Source organism: Plecotus auritus, assembly GCF_963455305.1.
Source record: "Plecotus auritus genome assembly, chromosome: 7".
Taxonomy (NCBI): domain Eukaryota; kingdom Metazoa; phylum Chordata; class Mammalia; order Chiroptera; family Vespertilionidae; genus Plecotus; species Plecotus auritus.
In genome coordinates this window covers 148,427,443-148,438,125 of record NC_137774.1, presented here as the reverse complement: position 1 = coordinate 148,438,125, position 10,683 = coordinate 148,427,443, and the positions used below count along the sequence as shown (strand labels likewise).

The 10,683-nt window shown below is 62.0% G+C and overlaps 1 protein-coding gene across 2 annotated transcripts; it reads left to right on the top strand.

Moving 5' to 3' along the window:
• The first annotated feature begins 408 nt into the window (after window positions 1–408).
• IRX4 (iroquois homeobox 4) lies at window positions 409–9,548 on the top strand. 2 transcript variants are annotated; one of them, XM_080678655.1, is made up of 6 exons: window positions 409–648; window positions 4,716–4,857; window positions 5,370–5,621; window positions 6,407–6,528; window positions 7,313–7,641; window positions 8,151–9,548. In XM_080678655.1, the coding sequence occupies exons 2-6, from the start codon at window positions 4,813–4,815 to the stop codon at window positions 8,975–8,977; spliced, it is 1,575 nt and encodes a 524-aa protein (XP_080534781.1). In that variant the 5' UTR covers window positions 409–648; window positions 4,716–4,812; the 3' UTR covers window positions 8,978–9,548. The 2 variants fall into 2 exon arrangements, with proteins under 2 accessions (XP_080534781.1, XP_080534782.1); XM_080678656.1 differs by lacking the exon at window positions 409–648 and adding an exon at window positions 719–850.
• The last annotated feature ends 1,135 nt before the right edge of the window (window positions 9,549–10,683 follow it).

Here is a 10,683-nt window from a genome sequence, read left to right as displayed (position 1 = left end):
TATTCGCCTATTCTGAGGAGAAGCAGACCACCTGAGCCTCAACCTGACCTCCAGAGCCGGATGCCAAGTCAAGGGGGGACTCTGGGGAACTGGGACCCAGAAGGAGCAGGAGCAGGGCTGTCTGGGGCGTGGCTCCTCTGTCTGGCAACCCCAGGCCTGACAACCGGGGTACCAGGACCGGCCTCCTAAGGGTCCCTGAGGAGCCCAAGGCCCCCTGGAGCCATACAGCGGGCAGAGCCTTTGGCCAAATCAAGGCGGCGCGCCTTCCTTCTTAAGCTCGGTGTCCTCTCTGAGCCCGGTGTCCCTGCCACCCCACCCCCCAGGGCGCCCTCATCCCAGCTCCTACGCCCCAAGTACCCAGAGCGCAGGCCTGGCGGAGGGGAAAGTTGGCAAGTGCGCGGCGCCCGCGGGGGAAAGCGTTAATGGGCGGCCGGGTGGGAGCAGCTCGCTCGCTCGCTCGCCCACGTCACACCGGTGCGGGCTCGGCTGACGACCGCGGCGCCTGGGGACGCTGGCGCGCTCTGCTCGCCAGGTGCTCCGCCTGGAAATGTCTCCATTAGTTGTCGCCTGCTCCCCGCCGGAGCGCGCGCGCCGAACGGCGGCGCAGAGCCCTGGCGGGCCGCCGGTAGTGGCCCGGCGCCACCGCAGGTAGGCGAGGTCCCGCGCCCGCGCCCTCCCCCGCCCGGGGCTCCGAGACCCCTCCCCCCTAACGGGAGGCGGAGGCTCCGCGCGGTCGCCGAGGGGCGCGGGCGGCGGCGACGGTGGCGAACTCCCGGTGCATCCCGGGCTGCGCGCTGCTCCCCGCGGGCCCAGCGCCTGAGCGGCGCGGGCGGGCGCGTCCCCAGCGCAGGTAGGGAATGGGCTCGGCCGCACAAACTTTGTGAGAATCGCTTCTGCGCTGGAGGGCACAAAGTTTGCTGCCTACCGGTGGGGTCTCTGGAGGCCGCCGCGTTCGCTGCAAGTTACAAAAACGGGGTGTCGGGGGACGGCGCGGGGCGCGGGGGCCAGCGCGGGCCAGCGGGGCCTGCGCTTGGACACCCGGACTGCGCGCCTTCCTGCCTCGGGCGGCGCCCAGCGGGGGCGCGGCGGGGGCGCGGCAAGAGAGCCGGAGGGAGCCGCCTGGAATGGAGGGCGTTTCGGGGAGGAGAATTCAATGTGTGCGCCTGCAGCTTGCTCCACTGGCTTTGTGGGAGACCCCAGAGGACTAGCTGCGAAGTGACCTGCCAACCTCGAGGTTCGCGAGTGTGGCGCCATCGGCATCCAGAACGCCTCTTAGCCCCTCACACCGCCCGGGTGTCCAGGAGCAGTGGGCGGGCACAGGCGCCCCAAGCCTAGGCCCTAAGCCTCAGAAAAGAAGGCCCTTGCCTAGCGCTGCGTGCTCCCGTCTCCGCCCTCTCCTAGGGTCAACTTTGCTGGACTAGAGTCCTCCGCTACCCGTGCGGGCGGGACCGGGTGGCTTCTGGACGACTCAGGAACCGAGAGTGTCTGGGCTCACCTGATGGCGGGGGCGAAAGTCCCACCCGGAGCGGGAGAAGGTCAAGGCGGGGCCTGTCTCCCCAGAGGCCCTCCAAGGTTCTGACAGCAGGCAACAACCCAGGGCGAGAGCGACCAGCAGGCCTTTAACATTTGGGACTAATCGGCCTCAGGCCCCCTCATCTTGGCTCTTTTGGAATACAGCAGGCCAGTGGGGGCACCTCACCCAAGCCTAGCTGCTGTCCTGACCCTGTGGTCTGCGGGTTTCCAGTGGGTTCTGCTCAGGGTGTATTTAGAACAAGGGGTCTCTGGAGGGACATGGGCTCAGCACTCCCCGTCTATGCAGGTGCACTTAGTTGATACCTGAGATGCTGAGGCTCTTGTTCTGTCTGCTCTTGGAGGGAAACCCAGGTGCCTCATCTCAAGGTTTGGCCTTTTAGTGAAGGGCACTTGATAGTTATTCCGGTATTATCTATGGGACAAACATGGCGGAGGAAGTACACCAGTTTGGGCAAGCGGACCCTAGGCAGGACACAGGTTGTTAGGGGGGGGGGTGCCCACTGACCCTGCCTCCAGCATTGGTTTGCGGGGCCAACAGCACCAAGTTTCCCCAAACGGGGTGGCTGGGCCTGGGCAGGGCAGGAAGTGCGGATCAGTGTTCAGAGGCCTGGGAAAGTGGAGCGGGTGAGCTGGGTTTCAGAATCAGGGAGATGGTCTCCAGCCCTTGAGAGGCCAGAGGGCCTGGGAGCGTCTGTTTTACACACTGATCCTGGAAAGGAAGACAGTGCAGTGATAGTCAAAGAAGGCCCCCAGAGCCTCTGACGGAGGGTTTGTGCCTGCCCGGCTTTCAGTGAGCACGCAGCTCAGAAGACAAATGGTCAGTGTTCAGAGGCGCTGTTTTCAGCGAGCTGTGGCTGAGTCTGGGGGAAGGAACTGTGGATGTCAGGTCTGGATATGCGGCAGGCACTGGCGGTGGGGACGGCTTGGTGGCTTACTCCTCAGCCCGCTGAGTGTTCACAATCGGCCTGGGAATAGTTGAGGAAAGGATGCTGAATGCCACCTTTACATCGGGATGGGATTCCTGCTCCCTGAGCCCTCATCCACCCTTGCCTGGTGCCCCTTCCCATAACTGGGCCTCATTACCAGGAGAAAGCGAGTTGTTTGTAAACAATAAATAATGGAAAGTAGGAGGACTTTCAGCAAAAGCCTGAGCAGAAGCCGGAAAACTGGAAGGAATTGGGAGGAGGGATGATGGGGGAAGGGAGGAGTGGAGGAGGAAGACAGAGAGAGATTGAGAGACTTATTTCTGCCAAGAAGCCCCGGTGGCTAGTTTCTTATTATTTACAGGAAGGTGATATTAGCAATTCAGGTGAGAAAGAAATAAACACGGCGGCCACGAAATCAATACAGAATTCAAAAAACAATTATTAATGTCATTTGACTCGTGTTCTTTATATATCTCTTCCGGCTACAGACGTTAAACTGTCTGAATAATTTGCATGGAGCGGCTATTCATTATTGCCAATGTTTTTCCTTTTCAAGCAGCTCGGACGTGGCCGGCTGCAATCCAACGCGATCGGAGAACTCGTATTTTCATCTGTAAATTAAAGCAATTACGCAGCAGATATTATATGATGCGTACTGTGGTCTCCAGATAGTCATCAATCACCTTCAACCGAGCTGTCAGAGCAGGCAGATTTCGTTTCTGGAAGCCAGGCTTGCAGCTGGGGAGAGAGCGAGAACGTCATCATTAATTAGAGGGTGACCCTGGGGCAATTCACAGGTCTGAACCCAGGAATCTTTCCCAGCAAGTCTGCACAGCGCAGCCGCGCGCGCTCCCTCCGGCCGAGTGCGGGCAGCCGAGCGGGCCGAGAGCGCTGGGGGCCAGCCTGGCCCCGGAGGGCGCAGTACACCAGGCGGGGAGCGAGTTCAGGGCGGCCCGAAGCCGCCCCCTTGCCGCCTGCTTGCTGGCCTCCGCTTTGCAAGGTCCGGGGGGCAGAACTGGCTGTGTAAATCCTGGGGTGGGCACTCGGCCCTTCCCCAGACCTGTCACTGTGCTCCAGGCACGGAGCTACGCAAAGCGAGCTGGGAAGGGCGCCTCTGCCTAACGCCCAGCGCCCCCTCCATCGCGCCTACCCACCAAGGTCCCCGGAGGAGCGAGGGCAACGGGAGGACCCCAAAGCAGTCTCTGAGCCTACTCTCCGAGCGCGTAGGACTTTGGACAGTCCCGGGTTTAGCCGGGAGGGGGCTGGGGGAGGCTCAGGGACTGCGGCCCGCTGGGGGAGTGGGGGAAGGGAAAGGCGGGCCTGGCACCCGGCGAGGACTCTTAGGAGGAAGGGGCTAGAGGAGGGGGGAGTTCCCTAGGGACACAGCGGCCCAGGGTGGCAAGCCCGCAGCCCTTGGGCCCCAGCCCTGGAGTGGCGGACTCTGGGGAAGGCCCCAAACCCCACACACCAGAGGGCATTTTGACCTCCAGAGGCGGACACTATTGCAGTCACATCTGATTCTGGAACTCCATCCCGGAGTGGGGTTCGAACTGGTGGGAGCCGAGTAGCCGACTCCCAGTTAACAATAGTCGGGCGGGTGCCGCCGCTGCACGCCCGGCCGGCGGAGGGGCCGGCTGTCCACCTGGAGGGGCGCGGAGAGCCGAGGCCAGGCGACCGCCTGCGCCCGCGCGGGGCTCATTTTAACTGTTGATTACATCTTCATGAAGACTCACTCGTGTGTCCCTCATACGTCTCATTTGTAATTGAGACTAATGATTACAGTGGTGCGGGGAGGAGCAGCTGCTCATTAATTAATTTCTAATTAAAAGTGCCTCCCGTCCTCGGTGACTAAGGAGAAACGCTGTTCGGATGAAATTCATTTGCTAAAGCATGTTGGCCCCTCCGCGTGCCCCGCCCGGCCGTGCAGCGGCCCAGTGACCCGCGGGTCTGCGGCCAGGCCGGGTTGCGGAGTGGGCTGACGTCAGAGCCTCCGCCGCTTAAAGCCGCGCACATCTGACTTGACGGGTTCGCGAGACTGGTTGTGTTGTTGGTGTTTTTTTTTTTTTTTTTTTTCCTTTTTGCAAAATACGTATTTGTGTCGCCGCTGCGAGGCCGGTCGGTCCCAAAGTCCCCTCGAGGCTCTGGATTGCGAAGCTAAAAGGATCGAGGCTGCCGCCGCGGCTCACTCTCCAACCGGGTTGGAAAAGTTTGCTGAGCGTGTGGATGAACTAACCGGCTCTCCTGCTTCGCCCCCAGCGCCTAGGAGCCGGCGGCCGGGGAACAGTGGCCGCACCGCGCCAGCCCCCGCGCAGGACCCCGCCGGCCCACCTGCCGGCCCCGGGCCGCGCTCGCCATGTCCTACCCCCAGTTTGGTTACCCCTACTCCTCGGCACCCCAGGTAAGGAGGCCCCGCGAGGCTGGGAACACTAGCTGGCTGGCAGTCCAGCGATCCAATGTCGCTTCCCAGTGAGCAGGGCCTGTGCCACGTGCCCTTAGTGCCCAGCCCCGGGGAGGGCAGGGGTACTGAGACATGCCAATGGGTGGGGGCCCCAGTTCCCGCTTAATTTGACCTTCACCTCCCGCCCACCACCCCTCCCCCGGTTCTGAGGCTGCACCTTAGGGCACCCAAGGCACCCAGTAGAGAAGTGGCACACGAGGGCGTGCGCGGCCTTGGAACCCTCTCAGGGAGGATATGAGCACCCCTGGGCAGGATTGGCTGGGACCCACGTGGCTGGACGGGGACTGGGGTGCGCAGGCTCCCCGCGGGAAGGGGCGCGCGGTCTGGCGTGGACCCTATAGAACCAGAGGACATGGGCAAGGCCTTCTGGGCGGGGCGGGGCGGATGGAGGCCCAGGGCCCCAGCCTTGCGCCTGGTGGCCCACCCTTCCTTGCGGCCCCTCTCTCCCCCAGTTCCTGATGACCCCCAACTCCCTGAGCACGTGCTGCGAATCAGGTGGCCGCACGCTGGCCGACTCCGGGCCTGCCGCCTCGGCCCAGGCACCAGTGTACTGCCCGGTCTATGAGAGCCGGCTGCTGGCAACCGCGCGCCATGAGCTCAATTCGGCCGCAGCGCTGGGCGTCTATGGGGGCCCCTACGGCGGCTCGCAGGGCTATGGCAACTACGTGACCTACGGATCCGAGGCCTCTGCCTTCTACTCGCTGGTAAGGGCGGAGAGGGTGTATCTCCAGCCTTCCCCGCCACGTCACGCCCCTACCCCTCGATTTGATTTGCCAACTTCACTTTCCCAACTCGGGAGGAAGGGGCGCGAGGCCCCGAGTCCCCGGGCAGTCGTGGGTGGGAGAAGCGCCTCCAAGCCTGGTCCCTGGGAACATCACCAGCTCCGCCCCCATTTCACCCCCGGTTGGGGCGACCAGGCAGGTGGGCCGCTGTATGTAATGTACTGATTGTTCACGGATCACCATGCGATGTCTGGTTCTGTGGGAGCGGGCTCTCCCCAACCCCTCCCGCTGTTTTCCTCCCCTCCACAGCTCCCCCACCCCCTCACTCCTCCTGGCCTCCCTCTACCTCTCCTTTCCTCCAAGACATCCCCCCCCCGCCCCAATACACACACACTCACGCCTCCCTTCCCCTCCTTCCCTGGCATCTCTCCCAGTCCCCTGGGCTCCTCTCCATTTTCTCCTCCTTTTCCTCCCTCTTTATTTCCCGCTCCTCCCTCACCCTCCTCTTTCCTGCTGCCCCCACCCTTCTCCCCACCTCCTCCCTACAGTCTCACCCTCCTGTCTCCAGTTCCTCTGCACCTATTCCCTAGTCCCTCCAACAACACCCCCTCCCCCCGCCCCCAGCAGTCTTCTCATCGCTGCCTAGACCCTAGGGACAGTCTGGGGAAGGGAGCGAAGCTTGCAGGAGCCAGGGGCCTAGGGGAGGAGCTCGAAATGGGTGGCGCCCGGGAAGGAAGCCGCGACCCTAGGCTGCTGGGCTCCCACAGAACAGCTTCGACTCCAAGGACGCGCCAGGATCTGCGCATGCGGGCCTCGCGCCCGCCGCCGCTGCGGCCGCCGCCGCCTACTACCCCTACGAGCCGGCGCTGGGCCAGTACGCTTATGACAGGTGAGGGGCTGACCCTCTTCACCCTACGGGGCCCTGGCGCTCCAATCAGCCATCACACCCACCCCCACCCCAAGCATCGCAGGGCCTCTCTGAAAGGCGGGGAGGCCAGACCAGCAGCATTCCTCTCTTAGGTCTTACTGAGCTGACCAGGTCTTGGTCCCAGCCCGCCACCTGGCGAGCCCCAGCCCGTCTGGCCAGGGTTGAAAGAGTCTCCAGTCTCCCGCCTGCCACCCCGCTCCCCACACTATCTAGACTCCCAAAGTCCTCGCTGCGCTGTGGTTTGGGGGAGTCTCATCTTGCTGCCCAGGCCTGGGATGCTTCCCTCCGCCCCAAGAGGTGCAACCCAACCCACCGCCCCTAGGTGGGAACCTGAGGGGACAAGTCCTCTCCTACTAGCAGACAACACACCCACCTTTCCAGGGGAGACAATTACATATGCAGAAAGGTCATGCAGGTGCATTCTCCCAGGGGCGCTGAAGACCAGTTCTGCCCATGGGCGTTACATAGTCTGGTTTGAAGATACATATGAGTAGCGACAGACACCTGGCTAGGCCTTGTACTTGGCCCCACTCGCCACCTCCCTGGCTCAGGAAGGAGCCCAGGCTCCATGTGAGTTTAAACAAATAAAAACATTCTCTTTGCACTTTGGCCCAAAACAGCAGTCCCCGCGCGGGCAGCAACGCAGGTCAGGATGTGGGTGCAACCCAGGCCTTACCACCATAAACACACACCCTCGACTGGGACTGAAAGCCTCCTGACGCCCCATTGCGCCCCTTGTTTCCAGGTACGGCACCATGGACAGCGGCACACGGCGCAAGAACGCCACGCGGGAGACCACCAGCACGCTCAAGGCCTGGCTCCAGGAGCACCGCAAAAACCCCTACCCCACCAAGGGCGAGAAGATCATGCTGGCCATCATCACCAAGATGACCCTCACGCAGGTCTCCACCTGGTTCGCCAACGCGCGCCGGCGCCTCAAGAAGGAGAACAAGATGACATGGCCACCCAGGAACAAGTGCACGGATGAGAAACGGCCCTATGGGGAGGGCGAGGAAGAAGAGGGGGGAGAAGAGGACCCCCGGGAGGAGCCCCTCAAGAGCACTAAGAGTGAAGGTGGGTAGAAGCTGGTGATGCTGGGGCTGGGGTTCAAGACCAGGACTCTCTGGGCCTTCTCTGTGGGGTCTAAGACAGCTAAAGGCATGGAACCCCTGGGGAGGGGGGGGTGGAGGAGTGCGTGTGTGTGGAGGGGTGGGGCTGCCTGGGCAGCAAATGAATGAACTGACCCAAGCAGGGCCCAATGTGTGTGTGGGGGGGGGCGGGCGGGGGCTGTGGTGGTGAGCCAGGAGCATGTTTGAAGAAATCCAACATTACATTTAAAACATTAGACACCCCTCCACTATTGACTTGAGGCTGAAATACAGTCACAGGTGTTGCCTGTTTGGGGTCTGGGCGCCTCTGGAGGAGAAGAGAAGTAGGAAATAAGGCCTCCCTAGCTGCTTTTCCTATCTCCAGGGCCAGGCCCCACAACCATAGGCACAGAGTTAGGGAGGAGAAGGAGATGGGAACCTAATTAACCCACCATCCTCTCTCCCTCCACTGACTACTCTTTCTTTCCTGGGCAGAGCCCCTTGGCAAAGAGGAGAAGGATCTTGAGCTCAGCGACTTGGAGGACTTCGACCCGCTGGAGGCGGAGCCCCAGGAGTGCGAGTTGAAACCGCCCTTCCCGCCCCTGGAAGGTGGCCTGGAACGCATCCCCACCACGCCTGACCGCCCCAGTGCCCCTGGAAAAGAGGCCTCGGGCACCCACCGGATGCCCCTAGCCACCGATGGCGGGTCCACCCTGGACCAGGACCTGGAGAGGGCCCGGAGCTGCCTCCAGAGTGTGGTGGCGGGGCCGGAACAGCAACCGGGTGCCGGCGGCGGCCCGCAGGCCTTTGAGGCCAAGCTGGGCTTTGTGCCGACCGGGGCAACTGCGGGCCTGGAGGTCAAACCGCGCATCTGGTCCCTGGCCCACACGGCTACTGCAGCCGCCGCCACCAACCTGAGTCAGACTGAGTTTCCCTCGTGCATGCTCAAGCGCCAAGGGCCCGCCGCCCCTGCGGCCGTCTCTCTAGCGCCCCCCTTGTCCTCACCTGCAGCCCCGTCCCCCGCCGGCTCCCTGGACAGGCACCAGGACTCCCCGGTAACCAGTCTCAGAAACTGGGTGGATGGAGTCTTCCACGACCCCATTCTCAGGCACAGCACTTTGAACCAGGCTTGGGCCACCGCCAAGGGTGCCCTCCTAGACCCGGGGCCCCTGGGCCGCTCGCTAGGGGCTGGAGCCAACGTGCTGACGTCACCCCTGGCCCGCACCTTCCCTCCTGCCGCCCCCCAGGATTCCCCTGTGGCGGGCGCCACCAAGGAGCTGCTGGCCCTGCCCAAAGCCGGTGGGAAGCCCTTCTGCGCTTAACTCCGCGGGACCACAGGGCCCAAGAGGGAAGCTCGCACGTCAAAGACTCTTTTTCTAACAAGTTTCCAAAGCTAGGCAAGAGCGCAGCGATGCTCAGGCCACCCACCCACCCTGGAGGGAGGATCTGAACTCCGTCTCCAGGAACCACGGACAAACCCCAAGATCTGTCGCGCCAGGTCCACCGACCACCCTGGCCATTCCCAAACTTGGGGGCTGGGGACCGGTGGGATGGGGCTGCGCCCAGAGCAGAAAGCAGCCACCCTGAAGCATAAAGTTTACGTCCAAAAGTTTACATGGAGAAGCCGGTTTAGTTCCGAGGCTTTGTTTGTGTCGCTGTCTTCTGGGTGTGAGGCATGCCGGTGCCCTGTCTGAGGACCCCTCAGCCTGTTGACCTTCTGCTTTCATCCTCAGCACATAATTCTCACCCGAAACACTTCCCTGAATTTACACTATTGCACACTCTTAACTTGATAAAATTATGTTTTTTAAATGTATGTCCACACCAGTAATTGCCTGCTTCAGAGGCTGATATAACAAAACCAATAAAACCGAGTGATGATGTTTGCATTGCAAAATGAACACAGTGCCCAGGAAGGGATTTGAGAACTTGTCGCTGGACAGGTGCTGATCACCAAAGGGAGGAGTCGGGAAGGATACTGACCCAGAGACCCCAGGAAGTTGCTTGCAGAGCATAAGACAGGGTTTGGTAAAGCTATTTAAAAAAAAAAAATAGAAGTGTATGAAATGATAGAGACCCAAAACTTTTAAACTCTTCCCCCCCCCCCCCATTACCAAGCTCCTGAATTTTTAGTCCACGGGCATTACTTTGGCTAGATTAACTTGAATAGCTTTTAAATTTCTAAACTCCCTGGGACTGCGCCCTGGTGCGGGAGGGACAGAGACATCACAACCTTGACACTTTTCCTAGGAAGTCGGCCCTTGGATCCTGTGGTGCGGGAGTGTGCGGCCTTCCAGGGCCCCCACCTAGCTCCTAACCCCGCCTCCTCTGTCTTCCGGGACCCCGTGCCTCTCAGGCAAAGATCCCCTGCCGCGAGCTTTGGCTCCCAGACGGGGAAGTGCTCTGTAGACCTCAGACCGGACGCTGGGCTAAGTACGGATTAGGGGACAAAACCCGAAGAACCATTTGGGGTAGGAGGATGCGGGCCTTGCCCCGCCTCCGGAAGGGTCCAGCTTCCCTCAGAAACGGGGTCCCCCTACCCCCATCCCGCAGGCGCCTGACCCTGCTCCAGGGCCCTGGAGGATGGTGTGCCAGTGCACTGCTCGCTAGAGTAGGGTCTGGCCTCTCGCCCGAAAGCCCTCTGCATAAGGCCCTGCTGGGCCTCATTCCACCAGTGCCGGGTATCCGAGGAAGGACGGATCCACAGGCCAGCGAGCCTGCAAAGGTGGGGTGGCTCTTAGGTGCAGCAATGAGGAATGGCGGCCCTTGCCCGGGACGCGGGCAGATTGACAGACGCGGAGACACCAACTGGAGGGGCGGGTCCTCTCTGGGGGCCGGAGGGCAGTTTTCGAGGGACACACGAGGCCTGGGCTCTCGGGCCCGGGGCGCCCAAAAGCAGGCCTGATTGGCTGGTGGGATCCGATCTTGGGGAGAGTTTACGCACCCGAGAGAGGGAACCGCGCGGCCAGAAGCCGGTAACCTGGGCTATGCGGGCACCCTGAGCAGTGAGACCCGGTGGCCGGACCTC